General features: G+C 60.0%; 2 protein-coding genes across 3 annotated transcripts; one reads left to right on the plus strand and one right to left on the minus strand.

The window, feature by feature from the left end:
* The first annotated feature begins 1,076 nt into the window (after positions 1-1,076).
* Positions 1,077-5,519, plus strand: Ptger1 (prostaglandin E receptor 1). Its single transcript, XM_090336037.1, has 3 exons — positions 1,077-1,188; positions 3,096-4,012; positions 4,602-5,519. Exons 2-3 carry the CDS (start codon positions 3,113-3,115, stop codon positions 4,866-4,868), a joined length of 1,167 nt encoding a protein of 388 aa, XP_090192163.1. The 5' UTR covers positions 1,077-1,188; positions 3,096-3,112; the 3' UTR covers positions 4,869-5,519.
* Positions 5,424-25,715, minus strand: Pkn1 (protein kinase N1). 2 transcript variants are annotated; one of them, XM_090336148.1, is made up of 23 exons: positions 22,373-22,488; positions 21,285-21,573; positions 19,856-19,867; positions 19,659-19,810; positions 19,234-19,369; positions 15,860-16,005; positions 14,874-15,087; positions 14,242-14,436; positions 12,039-12,148; positions 11,790-11,933; positions 9,579-9,654; positions 9,356-9,497; positions 9,153-9,246; positions 7,981-8,060; positions 7,823-7,898; positions 7,643-7,734; positions 7,050-7,226; positions 6,893-6,955; positions 6,580-6,656; positions 6,324-6,466; positions 6,012-6,119; positions 5,819-5,899; positions 5,424-5,701 (listed from the first exon to the last, which is right to left on the minus strand). In XM_090336148.1, exons 1-23 carry the CDS (start codon positions 22,403-22,405, stop codon positions 5,498-5,500), a joined length of 2,844 nt encoding a protein of 947 aa, XP_090192274.1. In that variant the 5' UTR covers positions 22,406-22,488; the 3' UTR covers positions 5,424-5,497. The 2 variants fall into 2 exon arrangements, with proteins under 2 accessions (XP_090192274.1, XP_090192270.1); XM_090336144.1 differs by lacking the exons at positions 19,856-19,867; positions 22,373-22,488 and adding an exon at positions 25,509-25,715 and having other exon boundaries at positions 21,270-21,573.

Raw genomic sequence — 25,715 nt, forward strand, 5'->3', positions numbered from 1 at the left:
GGGTGCAGGGGTGTGAGTGGGGGTGGCACTGGGACCCCCAAACACAACCCACTGACTGTACACCACAGATGTGACCCCGGGCTTGGGCTTCCCATAAACCGGGCGGCTGTTTTGACAGTGGACTTCATCCAGGGATTGAGGGGATCAGGAGGGGCCTGGGACCCCGGCCAGACCTGGGGGGAAGGGGGAGTCAGGCCAGAGGCCCCTGCAGGGGTGAGAGCCAAGGTGCGGGGAGGAAGAGGTGCCACAGGGCTTCTGGGCTGAGAGCCCCCCCACCTCTGGCTGTGTCTGTGGGCCCTGGGGGCCTGTGACTCTAGCTCTGTGTAGTCAGAGCAGTTTTGGGGGACCAGGACGCTGTGTGGCTGTGTCTTGGGGTGGTAGAGTTTGGGGTGGAGGTATTGGGGTGGGTCACAGGTGTCTCACAGTGTTGAGGTGGCACCACATCCAGCCATGGTCTCTGGGGTGTCTGGCTGCCTGACAGGATGGCTCCCCAGAACCCGGGAGTGGGATGGGAATGGGATGCAGGGTGACACGGGGCCTCCAGAGCTCCAGCTTGGGGTGACTCACAGAGTGTCTGGATGGGACAGGCCACCACGGGTGTCAGGTGTGACGCCAGGCTGCAGCTGGGCGCTGGGCTCCTGGCACGGCTCCCTCGGGGCTCCCTCGAGCCCGTCTTTCTCTCGGGAGGTCGGAGTGGTGCCCAGCTGCCTGGGCCAAGGTTTAAACCCCAATTGTAAATACTGGGTGCACTGCCACCACCCATAAAACTGGAAGAAGAGGGGGGGCTCTGCAGCTCAGTGCCCCATGCAGGCCCGGCCCACGGGGCGGGGTGGCTCACATTTTCCAGTGTTTAGATTTTATCCACTTTATTAATGAGGCGGGCAGGAGGCCCGCGCCCCAGGGGAGAAGGGCTGCCCCGGCCTGTGGGCAGTGGAGGGGTCCTCATAAGGACCCCAGGTTCTGGGGGTACCACCTGGACCCCCAGCAGCCCCAGCTATCACCGAGAGCCCAGAGGGGGGGTGTCTGGGTCTCTGCCCCCCCAACCGCGGGCCCAGGGCAGGGCCGTGGTGGAAGAGGCACCGCCCCAGGAAGAGGGCGGGAGGCAGCGGTGCAGAGCTGGGGAGCAGTGGGTGCAAGCAGCAGGGCTGGCTCTGGAGCATGGGGCCCCCGCCTCCCAGGAGACACCCGGTAAGAAGGCCCCAAGGCTGCCGTGGGCTGCGGGGAGGGGAAGGCCTTCGCTCTCTGGCCTCTTCCCTGCGCCTCCCTTCAGCCCAAAGGGAGTCCTGGGGGCCTGGGTCGGGGATGGGCAGGGGTGGGTGGTGAAGCATGTGGTGGGGGGTCGTACTGTGGCGCGGATGGCGTGGTGGGGGCACAGATGGGTGCTGGGTGTGGAACTGGGCCTTAGGGACACAGGTAGCCCCTTGGGGACAGAGGGACAGGGCAGAGGAAGCAGAAGTGGGGCTGGGAGGGGTAGAGATGTGGCCATGGGGACAGAGACAGGACCATGAGAATAGAAAGGAGGCCTGGGGCACAGAAATGGCCGGGGAGGGGGGCTCTGGACTGGGACACAGGGAGATGTAGGGCTGGGGAGGAGGGCGTGCGATGAAGAGGGACAGGGGACAGCTGGCTTGGGCTCTGGGGGGATGGCCTTGCGCTGGAATGGCCTGGGTCCAACCAGAGCTGGGGTTCCGGGGTGTTCTGGGAGGTGGGCAGGGACAGGAACGGACACGGAGCTGAGCCCCACCACCTAGGAGCTAGCTGTAATCCCAGCTCCTAGGGAGTCTGAGGAGCACAGTTCAAAGCCAGCCTGGGCAGAGAAGACCCCTTTTTGTATATGTGCCAGTCCTGGGGTTTGAACTTGAGCTCAAGGCCAGCGCTGCACAGAGCCATTTCCAGCTGTTTCTGAACTTTATTGGAGATAAAGAGTCTCCCAGCCAGGCAGGGCGTGGTGGCTCAGGCCTGCACTCCGAGTGTGAGGACTGCAGTGTGAACCCAGGTGGGGCAGGCGAGTCCCCATTCAATTGTTTGAGCCACAGCACCACTTCCGGCTTTTTTCTAAGTATGTGGTACTGAGGAATCGAAGCCGGGTCTTCATGCATGCTAGGCAAGCACGCTACCACTAGGCCAAACTCCCGCCCTCCCTCCCCCCATTCAACTTTTATCTCCAATTAACCACTCAAAAGCACAAAGTGTTGTGTGGCTCAGGTGTGGTCGTGTGTTAGCCTTGAGCACAAAGCGGCTCAGCGACAGTGCCCAGGTCCTGAGTTCAAGTTTCATAACCAACTAAAATCACATATTTTTTCTGCCCAGGGTAGCTTCGAAATGCCATCGCAGCCTCCTCAGTCGCTAGGATTGCAGGTGTGAGCCACCTGTCTTATATGTGAGACTTTTTTTTTCTCTCCTCCCCCCCTCACCCATAGAAGGCTTGGGCTGAGGGCTTGAACTCAGGGCCTGAGCACTGTCCTTGAGTTTTCTCAAGGCTAGCACTCTACCATTTGAGCCACAGCACCACTTCCGGCTTTTTCTATGTATGGGGTACTGAGGAATCGAGCCTGGGTCTTCATGCATGCTAGGCAAGCACTCTACCATCAGGCCACACTCCTGGCCCAGGGCTGAACTCTTGTCTAAGGTGATTACTACTTTTAGCCACAGCTCCACTCCCAGTTTCCTGGTGACTAATCAGAGCTAGACTCTCACCAACTTTCCTACCCGGGCTGGCTTTGAACCTCGATCCGTCAGATCTCAGAGATGACAGGTGTTTGAGCTTCACCTCCAATTAACAAAGGACAGAAGGGATCCGTGGTTCTGAGCGGTGCTCAGGCCGAGTTCAAACCCCAGGATCAACCCCACACACACCAAGGTCCCAGGGCCTCCTGGAGCCCGGGTTAGCGCTGGGTGGACTGGGGGGGGGGGGGGGCGGGTGGTGCTGGGTCCAGCAGGTGGACATTGTACCCACACTGCCCTCCTCTCCCCTCAGCCCTCCACACCCTGTTCCCCTCCCCCATCTCCCCCTCCCCGGTTCTCCCGTCCCCTCCCCATCCCGTCCCCCCCACCCCCCGCCCTGACCTCTCTCCTCTCCTCTCCCCTCTCCTCAGCCCCGCAGACCCCGGACATGATCCCCTGCGAGGCCTTCAACCTGAGCCTGGCGCCGGCGGCGAGCGCGGCGGCCCCGGAGGCCCCGCCGAACGCGTCGGGGGGCGCGGGCGGGTCCCCGGCGCTGCCCATCCTCTCCATGACGCTGGGCGCCGCGTCCAACGTGCTGGCGCTGGCGCTGCTGGCCCAGGCCGCGGGCCGCCGCCGCCGCCGGCGCCGCCGCTCGGCCGCGCCGTTCCTGTGGTTCGCGGGCAGCCTGCTGGCGGTGGACCTGGCGGGCCACCTGATCCCGGGCGCGCTGGTGCTGCGGCTGTACGCCACGGGGCGCGGCCCGGCGGGCGGCGCGTGCCACGTGCTGGGCGGCTGCATGGTGTTCTTCGGGCTGTGCCCGCTGCTGCTGGGCTGCGGCATGGCGGCCGAGCGCTGCGCCGGCCTCACGCGGCCGCTGCGGCACGCGGCGCGCGGCTCCGGGGCGCGCCTGGCGCCGGGCGCGCTGGGCGCCGTGGCCCTGGCCGTGGCGCTGCTGCCCGCGGCGCGCGTGGGCCGCTACGAGCCGCAGTACCCGGGCACCTGGTGCTTCATCGGGCTGGGCCCGCGCGGCGGCTGGCGCCAGGCGCTGCTCGCCGGGCTCTTCGCCGGCCTCGGCCTGGCCGCGCTGCTCGCCGCCCTCGTGTGCAACGCGCTCAGCGGCCTGGCGCTCCTGCGCGCGCGCCGCCGCCGCCGCCCGCCCCGACCACGCCCCCCGGGCCGCGCCCGCGCCCGCGTCCCCGACGCCGACCCCCGCCCCGACGGCGCCCCCGCCTCCCTGCGCGGCTCCCGCGGCGGCTCCGCGCGCGCAGGCGGCGCGCACGACGTGGAGATGCTGGGCCAGCTCGTGGGCATCATGCTGGTGTCCTGCCTCTGCTGGAGCCCGCTGCTGGTGAGGGCCGCTGCGCCCCGGTCCTGTCCTGGGCCCCCATTCCGCAGCCCTGCTCCCGGATCCCGCGCCCTCGAGCCCCCATCCCGGTTCCCTCCTACCGTCCTGCGCCCCCATCCCGTGCCCCTGGGCCCTGATCCCCTTCTCTTGGATCCCTCTCGGACCCCGGTGCCCCCACCCCACATCCCTGCGCACCTCTGCTGGCCCTGACCCCCACCTGGCGCCCCGCAACGCGCAGTTCAGGCCGGACCCAGAGACCTCAGGTCCTGGGATCACAAACGTGTGCGCCATGTCCATCCACACCGATGGTGTGCAGGGCGGTCCTGGGCCTCCTCGCTTGGCCTTCCTGAGGCTTTTGGCCACCCCCAAACCCCGTGCTTCGCTCCTAGCCTTTCCTTCAGCCATCCTCGTTGTCTTCTCTCCTTCAGCCCTAGGTGCTTGGGGTGGCATTGGGTGTCCCCAGTCCCTGAAGGCCGCCTTGCCCGGCTTCTCCCTCACGCTGATCCCCACTGGGCTACCCTAGGGGGCCCCAGGGCCCCAGCCTCCCGCCCCCTCCAGCCCTGCCCCGCCCTCACGCCTTCTCTCCCCGCAGGTGTTGGTGGTGCTGGCCCTGGGCGGCTGGAGCTTCAGCTCCTTGCAGCGGCCTCTCTTCCTGGCCGTGCGCCTGGCCTCCTGGAACCAGATCCTGGACCCCTGGGTGTACATCCTGCTGCGCCAGGCCGTGCTGCGCCAGCTACTCCGCCTCCTGTCCCCGTGGGCCAGCGCCAAGGGCAGCCAGGCAGAGCTGGGCCTGAGCAAGAGCGCCTGGGAGGCCAGTTCGCTACGCAGCTCCCGCCACAGTGGCCTCAGCCACTTCTGAAGGCGCCAGGCAGCTGGGCCAGGCCCCACTCCCGGTCTTGGTCGCGTCCCGTCGGGGCTGCAGAACGCACGGTGCCCGCGCGGGGGCGGCAGAGGTGCGGCCGGAGCCGCGTGGGCCGGTGCAGTTCCCAGCCTGGCCGCAGGGGCGCAGCCACGCCCGCGCTCGGCCTTGAGGCGGGAGCCCATGCTGCGGTGCCCACCCCCACGCGCATGCGCACGACCAGACCGCCATGGGCTGGGGGGCGGGGGAGCCCCAGCTCGGTTGCAAGCAGGTTTTCCACGCGCTTTCTGGCCCTGCTGCCACCACGACGGCCCCTTGCAGCCATTCTGATCACCGTGGTCCTGAGCGCCCCCAACACTGTACACCCAACCCGCTCCGCACCGGCCTGGAACCCCGACGCCCCGCCGCCGTCACAGCCGCCGGAGGCCGCACCCCCTCCCCAGCAGCGTCCCTGCCAGTCCCTGCTCCCGCCCTCGGCCTTGCTCAGGCCCCCAGGTCCGAGCACCCCCACACACACCCACACCCCATTTCTGCACACAAGAAGAGACAAGACGATGCACAGATGGGTGAACCCCAAAAGCCTTTTTTAAAAACTAAGAGCTCTGGCGGGGCGGGGTGGGAGAGGGGGACTAGCAGCCCCCCGCCACGAAGTCGAAGTCCCGGAAGGCCGCCTGCTCGCTGGCCGTGAGGGGCCGCGCGTCGCGGGGTGGGGTCAGCGTGGGGGCCTCCCCCGTGAACTCCTCGTCGAAGTTGCTGACGTCTGTGCGCCCCGAAAGCTTGGGCACGAAGGGTGGGGGCAGGCGCCGGGCCAGCAGGGCGTCCCAGCCCAGGGTCTGGGGACCGGGAGAGAGGCGATCAGGAGGGGGCGTGGACAGGTGCAGGGCTGGGGTGGGGGGGCTCCAGGGAGTGGGTGCAGGGGCAGTCTTGGGGGGCCCGAAGGCGGGGCTCACCCTGAAGAAAGGCTGCTTCTTCACGTCCTCTGCGTCTCGCTCACTGGATCCCAACCTCCGCTCCGGGTTTCTCCGCAGCAGCTGGCGGGGGGGGGGGGGGGGGGGGGGGGGGAGGGAGGGGCACCGTGTCAAGTCGACTTCCGGTCCTCTCCCCCACCCCCCGCCCTCCCTACACTGGTAGGTGGGTCCTCACCCTCCGCATGATGCCGATTGCTTCTGCAGACAGGAAGCGGGGGTAGCGGACCTCGTCGTTGACGATGCTGTCGAAGACCTCCTCCTCATCGTCTCCGGGGAAGGGGGACTGGGGACGGGGGCAGCGAGGGCGGGTGAGGCTTCCTCGGGCACCTGGGCCGCCTGCCCCCCGCGCCCCCGGTTCGGGCTGTGCGCTCACACCGGCTCACCGAGCAGAGGCCCGGCCACAGCCCCCGAGTCACGCAGCCCGTGGCAGAGGCAGAACGCGGCCACCCGTGGGCAGACCGCAGGGCCGGGGCAGCCGGGGCCTCACCTCGCCCACCAGCATCTCGTAGAGCAGCACGCCCAGCCCCCACCAGTCCACGGCGCGCGTGTACGACGTGTCGGTCAGCACCTCGGGGGCCAGGAACTCCGGGGTCCCGCAGAAGGTGCTGGTCCGGTCCCCGTAGCCCATCCCTGGGGGTGGCCGAGGCTGTGTGAGCTAATGACGGTGGAGGGGAGCCCCATAACGGTCGCGGAGTTCCACGCGCCCCCCTTTCCTCGTGGGATCCCCCCATCCCACCCCTCACCCTCTTTGCAGAGGCCGAAGTCCGCAATCTTGACGTAGCCCTCAGTGTCCAGCAGCAAATTGTCCAACTTCAGGTCCCTGCGGGGGCGGGTGCAGAAGAGTGGGCGGGGCACTGGGCAGCCGTAGCCACGCCCGCCCAGGGGGCGTGGCCATGAAAGGCCCACCTCGTGGGCGGGGCACACATCGACACACTATTGATGGAACGCATGCAAATAAGCGCCCCCTTGTGGGTGGAGCCTATTGGGGCCACCTCCCCGTGGGCGGGGCTCGCGTAGGCCAGGCCCCAGAGCCCGCACATGCGCATTCACACACACCTGTAGACGATCTTGTGCTCATGGAGGAATTGCAAGCCCAGCACCACGCAGGCAGAATAGAAGCTGCGAGGAGAGACGCGAGGGTCACGGCCGCCCTGGCTCCCGGGGGATGGGGGGGGGGACCCGGGGGCGTGGCCTGAGGGAGGGCGGGGCTCACACGGCTCGAGGCTCGGAGAAGACGTCGCTGTGGATGTGCAGCATGAGGTCGCCGCCGGCCGAGTACTCCATCACGAAGCACACGTGCTCGGGCGTCTGGAAGCAGCCGAAGAGGTTGACGAGGAAGGGGTGGCCGACCTGCGTGACGGCCGCCAGGATCCGCTTCTCGCACATCAGGCTGCGGGGCGCCGGGGCGCGGGCGAGGCCGGGTCAGCCCCAGCCCGCGGGCGGCCCTCCGCCTCCGGACCAATAAACCCCTCCGCGCTTACACCTTGCTGAGTGCTTTCGAGGTAGCGGGGAGTTCGGGGAATCCCTGCCTCTTGAGTTTTAGCGGAGCCCTTGAGCTAGATGCTCACACTCAGCCCGGCCAGTAACCCCTGCTCCGCAGATCGGGAGGCCAGATTTCCCGGAGAAGCCACACACACGCACACACGCACGCCCCAGGCTTGCCAAGCACATCCGGCAGAAGTGAGATCTGAACCCGAGGAACAAAGACCTACCATTGCTTCCTCACCTGGCAGCCTCTTAAGCACTCAGCAACAAGATGGAATCCCTGGCCCCTTCCCAAAGAGACAAGATTGCGACTCTCCTCACCTCTCCACCTCATCTCGGGCCACGATGTCCCCTTTCTTCAAGGCTTTGATGGCAAATAGCTCTCCGCTGGCTCGGAACTCAGACAGCAGCACCTGGACCCAGGATGGGTTCAGGTGAAGTGGTGGCCAGCTGGGAAACTAGGAGCTGGTCATCTCCACGCCCCCCCTCCTCCCACCTCACCTTCCCAAAGTGACCCCGGCCCAACACCGCCAGGAAGTTGAAATCCTTGAGGGTCAGCGGGGACTTCCTCAGAGGACTGTGGAAAGAGGACATTGGTGTAGAGACAGGGCGGGGGGCTGGCCAGGGGGTGCTGGCAGGGGCTGACGAAGGGGTGTCACCTGCACAGGGTGGGACCTGGGGACTCTTGGGTCTCTGAAGGCAGCTCAGGAGTGATATTAGATTCCTGAATTGGGGAGCCCTGTGGGGGAGATGAAAAGTCAGAACGAAGTAAAACAACATACCCCTCCCCAGTCTCACCTGTCCTTCCTTTTGCCCTCTGTCCTCACTCCCTCCCAGATACAGTTTCCTTCCCCTTGCCTGGTACACCCCAGGTGTTTCCCCACCCCAGGATCTTTGCATAGCTAACTTCTGTTTTCTGGGATTGCTCGCCTCTTCATTTGCATTGCCCCTCCTACCCACACTGCTCAAAGGTCCCCTATGCAGGTGGATAGCTAACTACTGTATTAGTCAAAAGAATGTCCTTAACATCCCTGGTCCCTCCTCTCTATACTACCCCCCCTTTTGGTGGTACAGGGGTTTGAACTCAAGACCTTATACATACTAGGCAAGTGCTCCACCGCTGAGCCATGCCCCTAGCCCTAGGCAATTGTCCCCCTGGTCTCAACTAGCTAAAAGGATGTCCCAAAGGCACTCCTGAGCTGTCCCTCGAGGGCCTGTGTCCCCCACATCCATCCTGGTAGTGTTAACACCTCATAGAGTTTTTGTCAAATTCATTCAATTGAATGTGGTTTCTCATTTAATTTAATGTGAACTGTGGCTGGCCTCAAACTCTCAGTCTTCCTGACTCAGCCCAACAGATATCATGTCCATTGGAAAAAAATAAATAAGAGCCAGATGCCGGTGGCTCACACCTGTAATCCCAGCTACACAAGAGGCTGAAATCTGAGGACTGCAGTTCAAAGCCATCCTGGGCAGAAAAGTCCATGAGACTCTTATCTCCAATGAACCACCAGAAAACCAGAAGTGGAGCTGAGGCTTAAAGTGGCAGAGCACTAGCCTTGAGTAAAAAAGAACTCAGGGACAGTGCCCAAGCCCTGAGTTCAAACCCCACCACTGACCAATAAAAAAAAAAAGAAGATACATGCTCATTGTATCTGCAGAGAGGAATGACTCCCTTGTGTGGGCCACACAGCCAGGACACAGAGAACTGAGACATTCTTTTTCTCCTTGAGCCGTACAGAAAACTGGTCCCAGTGTGACCCCAGGAAAGCTGTGGATGGCTCTGAAAATGACCACCTCAATGAAGGGCAGGGAGAAAGCGCACCCTTACCAAGCTTGATGGGCTGGAAAGAGGACCGGTTGGGCTCTTCTGGGGCGAGCTATCCGGCTCGGCTCCAAGGTTGAGCTTTTCTATAGAGATGTCACTGCAGAAGAGGGGGGGTGGGTGTGGGGCGCAGCACCCTGGGCCTGGGGCCGGCCGGGAGGGGGCAGGCAGGGCCCCGGCGGCGCTGTCCCTGGGTGCCCGCTCCTTACCCCGCGGGCCGGGCCTCGGAGCCCGGCGTGGGCCCGGGGCTGAAGGTGCCCGCGGCGGCGGCGTTGGGGATGAGCCTCCGCAGCAGGCGCACCCACGTGGCCACGTCGATGTTCATCTGTCGCGCGCGCTGGAACGCCTTCCCTGAGGCGGGTGGGGACAGGCGTCACCCCCTGCGACACGGGCGAGGGGGCCGGCCCGCCCCACCGCACCCCCCCCACACACCTTGCTGCTTGGAGAATATTTTCTTCTGTCTTCGGAGTCGAGGGATCCTCTCGATCATAGGGTTCCGGAAGGTGACCTGGAAGGACACGTGGGGAGGGTGAGGGGGGCCCTCGGGAGAGCAGGACAGGGGGACTGAGGCCTGTAACCCCCAAGGTCCTGGGGGTCAGATGGCTGGCAGGACAGCCAACCCCAGGGCCCGCGGGTTGGGCTAGGGGAGGGGGTGCACTCAGTAGGGGGCCACACGGATCCATTATCCATTGATGGTGCATGGATTCCGGAGTGGGAAGCTTAAAAGGAAGGGCCTGGCCTGAGACGTCCCACAGCTGGAGCCCCGCCCATTCCGCAAGCCACACCCACCACGGAACAGGACACGCCCCCTTCCACAAGCCCCACCCAGCCCACCCACCAGGCCACGCCCACCACGGATCAAGGCACGCCCATAGCCTAACCAAGCCCATTCAATAAGCCACGCCTACTACCGAACACGAACACGCCCCGCCCTTGACAAGCCATGCCCACAGCCTAACCAAGCCCATTCAACAAACCACGCCCGTTAACAGAATCGTGCCACGCCCTCATCCATGAGGGCCACGCCCCATCAGCTAGCCACGCCCCCACGGCCAAGCCCCGCCTGCCTCTAAGCCACACCTAAAAGGCTGAGAATAATTCTCTTAGGATGATTTGACTAAACCAGACACCACCACACCCTTCTCCACGAGTTTCATCTTCCATCTGTCAAATCGAAGCAACAGCAGATCTGGGGTGTGAGTCTGTGTGTGTGTGTGTGCCAGTCTCCAGGTTGAACTCAGGGCCTGAGCACTGTCCTTGGACTTTCTCAAGGCTAGAGCTCCACTCTTGAGCCACAGTACCACCTCCGGCTTTTTCTAAGTATGTGGTACCAACGACTCAAGCTCGGGTCTTCCTGCATGCTACCGGTAAGCACTCTACCACTAGGCCAACCTCTCAGCCACAGCAGATGTGTTTTGTGAGGGTTCTGGGGAGAACTGAAGGGTTCATGGGCAAAAAAAATAAAACAGCCTTCAGCACGCTCACATTTATTGGGGATCAGCTAGGAAGACTGTGGGGTTCTCAGCAGTCTCCCATGTGGGGACCTTTTTCACTATCAAACTGGGAAGGTGGAGGGTAGAGGTGTGAATGGCATGAGGGGGGAGGGGGCAGAAATATTGCAGGAAGGCCTATTGTTCGCAGGCCCATCCCTCGGGGACAGCAATCCAGCAGCTTCATGTGGGGACAGTGCATGTGCAGGGAGCCCCCGAACCCCAACAGAACCACCTAAGGAATCTCTCTGCCCCACCAATACACCCACCATGGTTAAGCCACCAAGTTTTCCTCCCTCCCTCCCTCCTTATCTCCCTTCCTTCCTCCTTTTGTGTTCTAATATTTGCACAGGGTGCAGCTGTCCCTTAACTTTTTTGCTCAAGACTGGTGCTCAGGCCTGGAATTTGGCCTTGTGGTAGAGTGCTTGCCTAGCACGCATGAAGACCCAGGTTTGATTCCTCAGTGCCATATACATAGAAAAAGTCAGAAATGGAACTATGGTTCAAGTGGCAGAGTTGCAGCCTTGGGAAAATCCAAGGACTGCTCAGACCCTGAGTTCAAGCCCCAACACTGGGAAAAAAAAAAAAGTTGCTTGGGATGGGAGTTTGGCCTAGTGTCAGAGTGATCACCTAGCATGCAGGAACCCCTAGGTTCAATTCCCCAGAACTGCATACACAGAAAAAGCCAGAAGTGGCATTGTGGCTCAAGTGGCAAAGTGCTAGCCTTGAGCAAAAAGTATCCAAGGACAGTGCCCAGGCCCTGAGTTCAAGCTCCAGAAGTGGCAAAAAAGAAAATGAAAAATGAAAAAAAAATGCCAGAAGTGGTGCTGTGGCTCAAGTGGTAGAGCCCTAGCCATGTGGAAAGCCCCAGGACAGTGCTCAGGCCCTGAGTTCAAGTCCCATGATGGCAAAAAAAAAAAAAAAGAGAAGACTGGTGTGCTCCTGCTTGAGTCTCTGATGGAGAATTGGTGATAAGAGTCTCAGAGTTTCCTGTCCAGGTTGTCTTCCAACCCTGATCATCCGATCTCAGCCTCCTGGAGCTGCTAGCCCCAGTCTTACATCTACTCTTCTTTGAAGGTTCAGAGGCACCACTACCCACCCCCCTCTGCTTAGACACAGCTAGAGGTGGCCGGGTTTGCGCTGGGGTATATACCTCAGCCAGCAGGCAGCCCTGGGGCTCCATATCCAGCTGCACCTCGTGCCTCTCATTGTCCAAGAAATCCTCCAACTTCAAGAATTTCAGGGCGCACAGGCCCCGCTGGTCCCTCCAGAACACAGCCAACTCCAGTTCCCGAGCCTGCGGGGTGAGAAACAGGATGGTGAAACAGGGGTGCTTCAAGTCTAGAACCTCTGATGAGGCACGGACACCCCCCACAAACACACCTCCCACGCCGAAACGCACCCTCTCCAGCTCCAGGGTGAAGCTCTGGTCCCATGCATTGGGGCCGCACGGTTTCCAGGCGGTGCGTTCCACCGTTGTGTTATCCAACTTGATCACAGTTCTGACCTCGCCTGGAACCAGAGGAGACATCAGGCAAGGCAGGGATTCACTGCTGTCTCCTCAAAAGAACTGCCCCCCACTCCAATCCTGCTACTCTAACTAGGCATGACCTTTGCAGTCTTATCTTTTCTTTTTTTCCCCCAGTCCTGGGGCTTGAACTCAGGGCCTGAGCACTGTCCTTGGGTTTTCTCAAGGCTAGAGCTCTACCACTTGAGCCTCAGCACCATTTCTGTTTTTTTTCTATGTATGTGGTACTGAGGAATCGAACCTGAGTCTTCATACATGTTAGGCGAGCACTCTACCACTAGGCCAAACTCCTGGCTCCTCAGTTTTATCTTTGATGTTCAAACCTATTCACTAGGCACTGGTGGCTGACGCCTGTACTCTGAGCAGATCTGAGGATCCTGGTTCAAAGCTAGCCTCAGAAGAGAAGTCTAGAAGAATCTTATCATATTCTCCCACCCCCTCTCTCTCGCCCAGGCTGGCTCCTAGCGCCCTACCACTCCCACCCAATATTTATCTTTTTGTGACTGGCTTCTTGCCCTCTGTCTATTGTTCATCTAGGTGGTAGCGTGGGTCAGGATTTCCTTCCTTGTAAAGGCTGAGTGCTATTCCATTATAGGAATCTAGGACACTTTGTTTATCTGCTCATCCATCCCCCTGTATGGCTGGGTGGCCTCCCTCTTCTGGCTGCTGGGAATGCCACTATAAACACAGGTCACCCAACGTCCCTTCCTATAAGCCCACGAGAAGAACAGCTGCATCATGTGGTAATTCTGTTTAAATTTTCTTTTTTCCCTTTTTCTTTTTTTGCACCAGGTCTGGGGCTTGACTTGCAGGTCTCCCGCTCAGGTCTTTCTGTTCAGTGCTAATGCTTTACCACTTGAGCATCAAGTTCCAGCTTTATGCTGGTTAATAACAGAGAAAAATCCCCTCCCCCTCACATTGGTCTGACAGTGCTGGCCTCAACCCCCAGTTCTCAGATCTCAGCCTCCCGAATCGCTTCAATTATAGGTGTGAGCACTGACACTGAACTTTCCTGCACTTTTCCTTTTTCACTGCCTGGCTGGAACACAGGGCTTTGTGAATGCCAGGTAAATGTTAGTCCACTGGAGTCAGCCTTCCACAGAGGACCACGCCCTGCACCCAAGCCACGCCCCAGACCATGGTGCCCACTATAAAACCACGCCCCCAACACGGGCCACACCCCCAGACTGTCATACACACTACAAAACCACGCCTCCAATAATGGCCACACCGCCATCTTTTTTTTTCCCCTTTTCTGTAGTTCCTTCCAATAAAGGTTATTGTATATAGGGGCGGGGAGTTTGGCCTAGTGGTAGAGTGTTTGCCTAGCATGCATGAAGACCTGGGTTCGATTCCTCGATACCACACACATAGAAAAAAGCTGGAAGTGGTGCTGAGACTCAAGTGGTAGAGCTCTAGCCTTGAGAAAGTCCAAGGACAGTGCTCAGGCCCTGAGCTCAAGCCCAGGACTGGAAAAAAAAAAATTATTGCATATAATCAGAGGCACCAAGGCACTGAACCTCTGTGTCCCTTTCCTAAGAGAATCCTCTTCTGGTCTCATTGTGTGTTGAGTGCCTAGCGTCCTGTATAATTTATCATATCCCGGTGTATTTTAGAGGTAGCTTCTGCATATGAGAGAACGCAGGCACCATTTGTCTCTCGGATCTTGGTAAGCACCGCACTGTTTACCCAACAGCTGTTCACAGACACTGTACACAAAGGTTGCAGCTCCTCCATTACTGATTTCCCTTTTGATTTGCCATTCTTGGTTTTCGTGGTGGCTGCTTAATTAATTTTGTTATTTTGATTGCAGTCTTAAAGAGGTGTGACACATGTGTCTCTTCAAGTGTTACAAAAAGCTGGATGTGCCAGCAGTTTGGCCTAGTGGTAGAGAACCACATACAAGAAAAAAAGCCAGAAGTGGTGCTGTGTCTCAAATGGCAGAGCTCTAGCTTTGAGAAAACCCAAGGATAGTGCTCAGGCCCTGAGTCCATGTCCAGGACTGGCAAAAAAAAATAAATAATATTACAAACCTGGGGACCCTCGTATCCCAACCTCCTAAGGCATGCCAACTCACCTGTGCTCTCTGCTTCTGTCTTAAGGCTGCTCCGCCCACTGAGGCTTCCACTCCGGTTGTAAAGGCCCCGAGTTGGGCGGCTGAGGAAAGGGGCTCGGCTGTCGGGGGTCCCAGGCGTCCCCGTCGAGGGCGAGGGGTTCCAGGGGATGGTCTCTGGAAGGTCTCTGCAGCCCACTATGCGCACTTCCAGGGTCCCTGAAGGAGGGGCAGGCTCATAGAGGGGCCGGTGGGGAACCGGAGGGGAGGGGCCGGGAGAGGAGAACCCACCATGAGACAGGGCTCAAAGCAGGGGTGGTATCCCTAGATATATGAGAGGGGAGCGGGGGACTCAGATGGTCCTAGGTCAGGATAGAGGCAGAGGGTCCCAGCACGGAATGGCAGAGTGGGACAGAGGGCTGCTAGGCAGTGGGGTGCAGAAGTTAGGACTGAGTGTTCTTAAAAGCTGATTATACAGGGAAAAGAGCCAGGTGGGGACAAAAGTCTGCAATTCGAAGGGAACAGGTATGGAGATGAGGTGCTGGATGACAACGGAGGGGAGGGAGATGGGACAGGATGAGAGGCGGGTTGGGATCTTGGAGGCGGGTTGGGGATCTTGGGCAGTGGGAGGGGAGCCGGCACGGCAGGCAGCGCACCTGTGAGCGGGGCGGGCTTGCACAGGGTGCTGTAGTGCGTGGCGGGGAAGGGCCCGCTGAGCAGGGCGCTGAAGGCAGCCGACGAGGCCGCGGCCAGCTCCTCGCGCAGCAGCCGCCCCTTGGGGTGGTCGGCGGGCAGCTCCCCGAGCCTCCGCTCCAGCGCCTCGCGCAGCAGCCCCAGCTTCTGATTGGACTCGGTCAGTTTCTCCTGGGCCTGGAGCGGAGGGGATAGGATCGGGGGCTGTGGGAGGGGCTGGGGCAGCCAGGTCCCCAGCATCTGTCTTGGTGCAACTTCTGGCTGGAGCCTTAAGCCTCCAGCCAACCCGGTTCAAACACCCCCCCCCCCGCCCCCGCAGGGTCCCCAACAAGCCCGGCCCACCCCACAGATGCCACACCCTCTGATGGCGCCTCCCAGAGGCCCTCCTGAAACCCCGCCCTGGAATTTCTCAGCCTAGGCCCTGCCCACCAGCCAAGGCCCGTCCCTTCCCAAGATCCACCCCTGCGGTGGCCCCGCCCCTCGCCGAGGCCCCGCCCCTTTCCCTTGGCCCACCACTGCTGGTGACGTTCCTGGAGCCCCGCCCCGCGGCCCCGCCCACCAGAGACCCACCCCACGAGGCCCCGCCCCTTTCCCTTGGCCCACCACTACTGGTGAAGTTCCTGGAGTCCCGCCCCGCGGCCCCGCCCACCAGAGACCCACCCCACGAGGCCCCGCCCCTTTCCCTTGGCCCACCACTACTGAAGTTCCTGGAGCCCCGCCCCGCGGCCCCACCCACCAGAGACCCACCCCACGAGGCCCCGCCCCTTTCCCTTGGCCCACCACTACTGGTGGAGTTCCTGGAGCCCCGCCCCGCGGCCCCTCCCACCAGAGACCCACCCCACGAGGCCCCGCCCCTTTCCCTTGGCCCACCACTACTGGTGGAGTTCCTGGAGCCCCGCCCCACGGCCCCTCCCACCAGAGCCCCACCCGGCGAGGCCCCGCCCCTCACCTCGCTGACTGCCTTCCGGTCCGGGGTCTTGGCCCCACTGAGCAGGCGCAGCACGTTCTTGGCGCCCTCGGCCACCGCGTGCTCCACGCGGAAGTGGTGTCGCAGCTCCTCGATGCGCAGCTCCACCGCCCCCAGGTCTGGACAGCCTGCGGGCGAGGGCCACCGGGCAGTGAGGCCGACCTGAGGTCACCAGAGAAGCCCTGGGTGACCCGGCCAGGCCAGGCTGCCATCCTCCTGCAGGGGCACACTTCTCCCTGGATGCTTGTGATCTTCAGGTTGGTGTTGGGGTGTGTGTGTGTGTGTGTGTGTGTGTGTGTGTGCGTATGTATGTGCGTGTGTGTATGTGTGTGTATGTCTATGTATGTGCCTGTGTGTATGTGTGTGTATGTCTATGTATGTGCCTGTGTGTATGTGCGTGTATGTGAATGTGTGTGTGTGCGTTTGTATGTGCGTGTGTGTGCCTGTGTGTGTGTGTGTATGTGTGTGTGTGTGCATGTGTGTATGTGTATGCGCGAATCCTGGCACTAGAACTCTGGTCCTGTCCCTGAGCTTTTCAGCTCAAGGCCACCACCCTACCCTTGAGCCAAGCCCCACGTCCCATTTTCTAGAGGTTAACTGGAGATAAGAGTCTCAGGTCCTTTTGTGCCCGGTGTGAGCCATTGCACTCGGCTCCAGTGAGAGTACTTTTTTTTTTTTTTTTTTTTTTTTGCCAGTCTTGGGCTTGTCCCTGGATTTTCTCAAGGCTAAGGCTCTACCACTTGAGCCACAGCGCCACTTCTGGCTTTTTGCTATGTATGTGGTACCGAGGAATCGAACCTGGGTCTTCATGCATGCTAGGCAAGCACTCTACCACTAGGCCAAACTCCCAACCCCCTCCAGTGAAAGTACTTTAAAAAAAAAAAATTGTTTTGGTACTGGGGTGTGAGCTCAGAACCTAGTGTCTGCTGTAGCCAGGCAGGAACTTCATGACTTAAGTCCTGGCCCCTGAGTGCCCTTTCGCTTGTTAGTTTACTTTGTTTTCCAAATAGGGTCCTGCTAACTTCCCTTGGGCTCCCCTGAAACTGTAATCCTCCTGCCTCCACTTCCTAAGTAGCTGGGATTACAAGCTAGAGCCACCACACCCAGCCTGAAAATACACAGCTGTTGTTTAAGCCCTGTAGTCTGTATGTAGCATTTTGCCTTGGCAGCCCAAGCTGACTAAAACAGACACTAAGAGACTGTCACACAGCAGATCTCGGAGACATGGTGTCACTGCTGTCACTTGCAGGCAGACCCAAATCATAAAAGCTACAAGGCCACTGCCACGAGTGCCATGCTCTGTCATTATTCAGACACAACTCCCTCACCCAAGCACAGGGATGCAGACAGTGGCAGAGACTTGATGACATACCCAATGCCATGGACAGCCACAGGCAAAGCCAGGAACAGGGACAAAAAAACATTTGGTTGCCGAAGAAGTCCCAGACTAACTCCAGCCAGGGAGAAACAAGAACCAGGGGCCACCCAATGTCCTACAAAGGCAAGACCTGTTGTCACACAGTGTAGGGCATTTGTCACCCTCAGGCTTAATGTCCTGTGTGGTGGTCCTGGCACTTTGTCACAGACACAGGGCCACACTACACTACAGGTGTGTGATGCTCACCTGGACATAAACAGAATGGACATGGGGTCACGAGGTCCCTGATAGTCACAGACCATCTTACAGAATCATGCCCTAGCCCATCACATGATTGTCCTTTGAGGGACAGTCACACAGTCAGAGGCCAAGGAACAAGCATCCCATCACAGTTCTGGAGAGCCATGTAGGTACCACAGTGCACACCAACACTGGTGAGACACCAGGCAGAGTCCTAACCCTGCCCCTCCCACCGAATAACACAGGAAGTGTGGGCCATTTTTCAATCTATGCACTGTCCCCTAGACTGCATTTTTAATTAATCATTACTTTATTAACGATTAATTTTGCCAGGCACAGTGGCTCACGCCTGTCATCCTAGCTACTCAAGAGGCTGAGATCTGAGGATCAAGGTTCAAAGCCAGCCTGGGCACAAAAGGACCTGAGACTCTTATCTCCAGTTAAGCCCTAGAAACCGGGAAGTGGGGCTTGGCTCTAGGGTAGGGTGGTAGCCTTGATCTGAAGAGCTTAGGGACAGTGCCCAGGCTGAGTTCAAGTCCCATGACCCATAAAAAAAATTAATTTTGGGGGTGTGGGGGGGGAGGGAAACGGGTACCAAGACATGTGAAAGGGTATCAATGTATGTGAATTAATGCACCTTCTATCTGGCAAATATCATGTAACCCTTTTACTAATTACAATTTAAAAAAATTAATTAATTTTGTAGTTCAGGGGAATAGGATCCAGAGCTTTAACCTTGCTAGGCAAGCACTCTACCACAAGGACACACCCCCTACAAACAAGCCACACCCACTCCCCAGCAGGCTCCCACCAAAAGGCACGCCCTATACACTGGCTACACCCCTTATAAAGCAACACCCACGAATTGGCCACATCTACTTGTTAGCCATGCTCCCAGCCACAGCCAGGATGTGGCCACACCCTTACCAAGCCACACCCACTGTGTACCCACGCCCCCATCACACTCTACATCTCAGCCACACCCCTAACAAACCACTGATGGCCCCACCCCTACCAACAAGCCATTCCCCAACCCAGCTTTGCCCCTACCACTGAGCTGCTCCCTTGGACGTGTTTTTCTTTTAGCTCTGTGACACAGGTTTCTCCATAAAGTACAAGCAGGCCTTGCACACTCCTAATCTGCCTCAGCCTCAGATAGTATGGGAGGATCAGAAGTTCAATGCCAGCCTGGACTATACGTGGAGAAAGAGAGAGGGAGGGAGGGAGGGAGGGAGGGGGAGGGGAGGGGAGGGGAGGAGTGGGAGATATCTCCATAGAGAAAGGTGTGGCGGGGGGGCAAGCTTTTTGTCCACCACAGGCTCATCCACCACTGCTTAGCTGTGGCACATGGTGAAAGAGCAGCTAATAAGTGGTCAGGCTTATGTGTCCATAATACTTTATCCTAGCTACTCGGGGGGCTGAGATCCGAGGATGGAAGTTCAAAGTCAGCCTGGGCAAGAAAGTCCTTGAGACTTTAATCTCCAAGGAACTACCAGTGGTGCTGTGGCTCAAAGTGGTATCAAGCTAGCCTTGAGTGAAAAAGCTCAGTCTTCAGGCCCTGAGTTCAAGCCTCGGGACCAGAAGAAAACCAAAGGTGACAGGTAGACTTGGCTTGACAGTGATGAAGATGGCTACTAACAATCTAGTCCAAACCCAAAACGAGACCGGGGAAGGACCCAGCAGCATGGGAAAGCACAGTACCCCGCCTGGGGCTGGGCTGTCTCGGGGCGAGACTCACCCGGGGTGTCTTCGGAGGCTGCCTGGCTCTCCAGCTGGCCGGCCTGCAGGGCCCGGCGCAGCTGCATGCGAATGATGTCGATCTTGGTCTTACTGTCCTGCAGCATCTGCTGGGCCGTCAGCAGCAGCTTCCGGTCCTGGTGGGGGAGAAGGTGAATCCTGAGGGGTGGAGGCGGATGGGGTCTGTTCGGGGTATCCAGGCCACACTGCTCACCCCTGGAGGGGTACGGCAGCACCCAGATCCTGGGGGCAGTGAGTGACAAACGCGAACTCTGCCACCTGAGCAGAGCTGTGCGACCTTGGGCACTGCTGCTCCAGGTCTTAACTCTCACACACCCAGCTAGGCAGGGCGATAGAATGTTCTAGAACCTGACAGAGGTGACAGTTGCCCAGCGCTGCCAGCCCAACCGAGTGCCGGGCACCCACCTTGGTGCTGCCATTGCTGTAGGTCTGGATCATGTTTTCGGCCCCCTGCTTGACTTTCAGCTCAATGGCCAGCTGTTTCTCCAGCCCTGCCACACGGCTCAGGTTGGTGGCAGAGCAGCTGGGGCCGCCTTCTCCAGGTGACGGGGGAGCATCTTGGGGGGCGGGGACAAAAGGAAATGAGGGTCACCTTGTACTACCCGAGCCTTCGCCTGGACCCAGAGAAGCCAAACTGGACCCAGGAAAGAAAAAGATGAGTAGGAACCAAGCCATGGAGACCCCAGGCCCGGGAGGGGCTTCCATCTGGGGTTTCCCAGGGAAGGGGCAGGACCAGACCCCCGTGTGGGTTTGGGTTTTGCTATAGAAAAGGCTCTTGACTAAAAGACTCGGCTGTGAGTTTGTGGGATGGGGTGATTCCTTCTAGGAGCCCAGGAGCCCCTGGCAGGAATGTGAGCTCCACTGTGGAGACTGGCAGTGGAGACCGACTGACTAAGGGGTTTCGCTTCTGCCTGTGAGCACAGCGTTCCCATCCCCCTGGACTGATGGGTGTGTGTGAGCTGCTGGATGTAGGTTCAGCCAGATACCCGATCTGCATGAATTTCAACAGCAGTGTCACTGGCTGGGCACTGGTAGCTCATGCCTGTAATCCTTATTACTCAGGAGACTGAGATCTGAGGATCACAAGTTCAAAGCCACCCTGGGCAAAAAAGTCTATGAAACTTTTTGGGTTTGCTGTCCCTGAGCTCTTCTGCTCAAAGCTAGCCTTCTACCACTTTGAGCCACAGCACCACTTCTGGCTTTCTCTTAGTAAACTGGAGATAAGAGTGTCAGGGACTTTTCTGCCCAGGCTGGGCCTGAACCATGATCCTCAGATCTCAGTCTCCTGAGTAGCTAGGATGCGAGGTGTGAGCCACCAATGTCTGACTGAGACTTTTATCTCCAGTCAATTAACTAACCAGCAAAATGCTAGAAGTAGAACCATGACTCAAGTGGTAGAGTGCCAGCCTTGAGTGAAAAAGTTCAAGGACACAGCCCAGGCCCCAAGTCTGGCACACTAGCTCACACCTGTAACTCCTCAGAAGGAAGACATCAAGAGGGTCAAAATACTTCATCTCAATCAGTGGTGGGGCCTGCTGCTGGGTGACTACAGTTCCAACTAGGCAGAGAGTAGAAACGTGAGGACTCTGGTCTCGACCAGCCCCAACATGAAAAGGAATCCCAATCTGAGAAGAAAACTAAAGCAAAAGGGCTGTTCAAGTGGGAGGGCACTTGCTTAGCAAGCTCAAGGCCTGGGTTCCAGCTAAGACATACAGACATAGATGGATAGATAAGATTTTTCTCTAAGTGTCCTGCAGCTGTGAGTGTGCTTGTGAGTCTGCAGGCGTTTGTTGTCAGGGTGTTGTCCGGGTGTGGGTGTTTCTCTGGGGATGGGTGGCTGTGTGGGGAGGGGGGGTTTGCAGCAGGAGGGAGAGCAGCGTTGACCACGCCCACCCTGTATCCACCCCACAATGAAGCCCCACCCACTTCCCCGCCCAATGCCCAGCCCCACCCACCACCGTGTTCCCCTCCCAGGGCCCCGCCCACCCGGTGGCCCCGCCCACCCGGTGGCCCCGCCCCGCGCATGCTCACCGCGGTCCGGCAGCACCACGTGCGCGTGCAGCTCCTGCAGCTGCTGGTGCAGCTGGTCGAGGCGGCGCGCGGAGCCGCGCAGCACCAGCTCCACGGGGCCCAGGCTGCGGCCCAGGTCGGTGGTGGCGCGGCGCAGGTTCTCCGCGCCCTCCTTCAGCTTCAGCTCCTTGCGGATCTCCCGCCGCAGCCGCTCCCGCTCCAGCTCCAGCTGCTGCTGCACCCCGGGGGCCGCCAGGTCCGCCCCGGCCAGGCCCAGCTGCTCCAGCAGGGACCAGCTGCGAGGCTCGCTCTGCGGGAGTGCAGGACCCGGTCAGGGTCAGGGGTGAGGCCGGCCTCCCCCCTTCTCCCAGTCCCAGGACAGGGCGAGCTCTGAGCCCCCAAGGGAAGGGGCTGCTCGCTGACCCCACTCCTCTGGGAGGTCAAGGGCAAAGCCTGATATATAGATTTTTAAATTTGAACTCTTGCTACCACTTGAGCCACGCCCCCCACCCCAGCCAAGTTTTACCCATCCCCAGACCAGAGCCACCCAGAGGTGCAGGCCTGTCTCCTCTGTCCCTGTGCTGGGATTGGAGACTCGCCTCTCTTCTTCAAGTTCTACTTCAGCTGTACCCCCAAACTACGAGGTCACAAGGACAGTCCCTGTATTCCTTCCACTGTACCCCTAAACTATTGTCCAAGCCAGGCCTCATCTTCCCCAAACCCGGTGTTCTTAGGGGCAGCTTTCTTCTGGTTTGCCCCCCCAAAGCTGAAGACACTCAGGGGCAGAAGTCATCTTTCCTGTGCTGCAACTCCAAACTAAAGAGTTCCCGGGAAGCAGGCTCTGTGTCCCCTTGCTGTACCCCCATTCTAGGAGATCCTGAGAGCAGGCTGACTTTCCTCCCCTAGCTTCTACACCTGTCCACAAACAGCAGAACCCCATCTCCTTCCTCCCCGTGTCTCCCCAGCCTGTGCTAAGGGCCCCAGAGAACTCTGACTCAGTCTGGCCAGAGCCCCATTGCCGCCTCTTCTTAGTCCCAAAACAAGACACACCCAAGATAGAGCCCCCCTCACAACCTGTGCCCACTCCCTCGAGGGGCCTCAGTGCCCACCTCCAGCTGTTCAGAAGGGGGATCAGTCGCCATCCCGGGTCTGGACTGAGGGCCACGCCCTCTTCCTGAACCTCAGCCCTGCCGGGGCCTCTGGGGCCACCACTTCCTCTTTCCTGCCAGCTCCCAGCACCCCCTGCGGCAGGCCAGCTCCAGGGCACCTGCAGTGACCTTCCCTGGGCCAACCTTAAGGGCCACAGCCCCGCCTGCTTCTCCCCTGGCACCGTCAGTGTGCATACCTTCAGGCCTCATCTGTGCCCACCAGCACATGTTCTTATAGCCAGATGCCAACGCAGGCATCCACACTCCACGTGTCTGTGTGGACAAGGCCCATGCCTGCACCCATGACCCCCCCCCACGTCTGCCTTCCACTCTGCTACAGCCAGTCCCACCTGTCCCCTGTCCCTAACTTCCCCTTCAGGAAGAGGATTGGAAGCCTCCTTCCTGCTAGCCATCCTGACTTCCTGCTTCCTCCTCTCCAGACACCCTCCACTGCAGACAGAGACTGGGAGGCCTAGGATCCCAGCAGAACAAAAAGGATTTCCCCCACTCCCCCCCCCAAAAAAAAAGTACACTAAGACTGAACCATGAAGACTGGGGTGGCTCAGTGGGAGAACACTTTCTGACCTGGGGTGCCCAAGGGCCCTGGCTTCTGTCTTCAGCACTGCAGAAAGTCTCCCCCCAAAAAAGCAGAATCAGGGGTCGGTGGCTCACGCCTGTAAGTCCTAGCTACTTACAAGGCTGAGATCCAAGGATCTGAGCTCAAAGCCAGCCCAGGCAGGAAAAGTCTGGGAGACTCTACTCTCCCATAAACCACAAAAAGCCGGAAGTAGAGCTGAGGCTCAGGTGGTGGAGCATTAGCCTTAAGCAAAAAGGAAGAAAGAAAGAAAGAAAAAAAGCCCAAGGACAGTGCCCAGGCAGAATCAAGCCCCCAGGAGCTAAGGGTCAAGCTATAAAAGGCACAAGACACAATCACTCACTCCTGTAATCCCAGCCACTGGGGCAGAGGGAATAGAAGATCCAGGTTTGAGAAGAACAAGGGGAAACACACACACACACACACACACACACACACACACACACACACACACGTGTAAAAGAGATCCTGTCTCCAAAACAAACTAAAAGCAGGATTGGAGATGTAGCTCAAGTGGCAGAACACCTACCTAAATGCCATCACCAGCATGGGGGGTACAGAAGTGGCATTCATCAGGGGTCCCTAATCCTACAGTGCCTTGAGTTAAGGGACAAGGGCCCAGAATCTGGGAGGCCAAATAAGACACCCAGTCCTGGCTCCATCTCTCACCCCCCCCAGCCCAGACCCCAGTTCTCCCCTGGTATTGGTTAGAGATTCAGGCATTTGTGAGGAAGGGACAATGCTGGATTTAACACTCAAGTTTGGTTTGATGCCTGGCCCAAGCAGGCTCTGCCCACTGCCCCAAGGCTAGCCCCACCCTGTCCCCAGCAGGCAGAGCAGGGACACAGCCAGGAGCAGGGCCAGCTGGAATAGGGGCAGTTCAAGCAGAGGGGAGGAGCAACGGCCTGCAGTCTCACCTCAGTGGCTGAGGCCTGAGAATATGCAAAACAAGAGCCAGGGAGACCGGGCCTCCAGGGTCCTCTTCCCGGGGGTGACTCACAGCCCCTATGGGGAGTCACCCCTGGGCCAGCAAGGCAAACCCAGGAACAGGGGCTGGGCTTGGCCTGTGCGCAGTCCCCACTCCTGCACCAGCCACAGGAGATGAAGAAACAGCACACTCTGAGTGCTGGGGGGGACCGAACCCCTCAACCATCCTGAGATTCCAATGTCTTGGGCATTTCCGGAATCTACACAGGACATCCGTTTGCCGGACACAGAACAGACAGGCACACATCGTGGGGACAGAGGGGCAAGGGAGGAAGCCCTAGCAGCCAAGAGAAAGGGATGGACAGGAGGGGACAAGACAGTGACCAAGGCTGGGGGAGGGGTGTCCCGGAGTAGGGAGCCAGCCTCATTCCAGGAAGCACAGCCTCAGTATCCTAGGTGGCACAAAACCACCAGGCACATGCATGGGGGGGGGGGAGTTGTAGGCTGGGGGGTGAAGGACCCCGGGAATGACCCCCGGAACATCCCATCCAGAGGTCTGACCTTGTGTGACCGGCAACACCAGATACGCCCAGCTCCACGGCAAGGCTGGCAGGCCATCAGCAGGACTGGGGGACGGGGGTGGACACGGAGGGGGACAGGGCAGACACAGAGGGGTCGGAGGGAGGGGACAAGTGTAGAAGGAGACAGAACCTGGTTACACAGCTGTCTCAGTCCAGGGACTGAACGATGATCGACCCACTCACAGATCTCAGACTGGGGGTCTTGGGTGACCCTGCAGGCCTCCTGATCCAGGGAGGAGGGGAGGCTGGGGCGGGAATATCTACCAGGTGACACAGGGATACCCTGTCTGGTGCCTCTCACTTATGTCCCCACACGGAGGTGAAGGGGGACCCAGCCCGGTTACCTGTACCTACAGGTAAGATCCAGGGCACAAAACACGGGACTCCCTGCAGACGAGGCCAGCCCCCACCTGGGATAAGGGTCCACCGAGCGGCGGGACCCCAGGCCTCCAGCCTGGCCCAGTGACCCGAACCCCAGCGGCTGGGGCACTTCCGCCAACAGGTGCCCATCTGGGCGGCGTGGTAAAGCTGCCTGGAGGCGGGGGTGGCAGGGGCTTTGTTGTGCGGGGAGGAGGCCGGGCCGGCAGCGCCGCCCCTCGGGCACCCCGCCAGCCACCTGTCCCAGGTGGAGCGGCACCTGCGGGGATCCGAACGCCGGGGCAGAGCGGGGGACCGAGAAGGGGGAGGCGAGGGAGGACGGGACGAAACAGCCGGCCACCGACACCCAAACGGGGGCCTCCGCCGCGCCCCCTCGAATTCCGAGGGGAGAGACCGAGCGTTAGGGGTGCAGCTGCAGCCACCCCGAGCCTGGGACGCGCTCCGTGCCATCACCTCCAAGACGGGGGCCGCCAGGCTCCTCGGCGCCCGCCCCGGAGGGGACCCCGGAGGGCTGCGGGCCGTGGGCGACCCCCACCCTTGCCACGCGGATCCAGGAGGCGGGGGGAGAGGGGACGCTGGTTTCTGCGCGGGTGGGGAATCCCCGGCGATCGCCTACCTGCACGGCGTCGCTGGCCATGTCCTCCGGCCGCCCGCCCGCCCGGGGTCCCCGCGCGCAGGGAGGGGCGGAGGGAAGGAGGGAGGGGCGCGGGGCGAGCCCAGCGCGCGTGCGCCCCGGGCGCGGCGGCGAGGGGCGGTGGGCGCGGCGGGACCCTCGGCGGGCGCGCGCTCCGCTCCGGCCTGCTCCGCTCCGCCCCGCCCGGCC

The sequence above is a fragment of the Megascapheus bottae genome, chromosome 1 (assembly GCF_031878675.1).
Source record: "Megascapheus bottae isolate mThoBot1 chromosome 1, mThoBot2.hap1, whole genome shotgun sequence".
Lineage (NCBI taxonomy): Eukaryota > Metazoa > Chordata > Mammalia > Rodentia > Geomyidae > Megascapheus > Megascapheus bottae.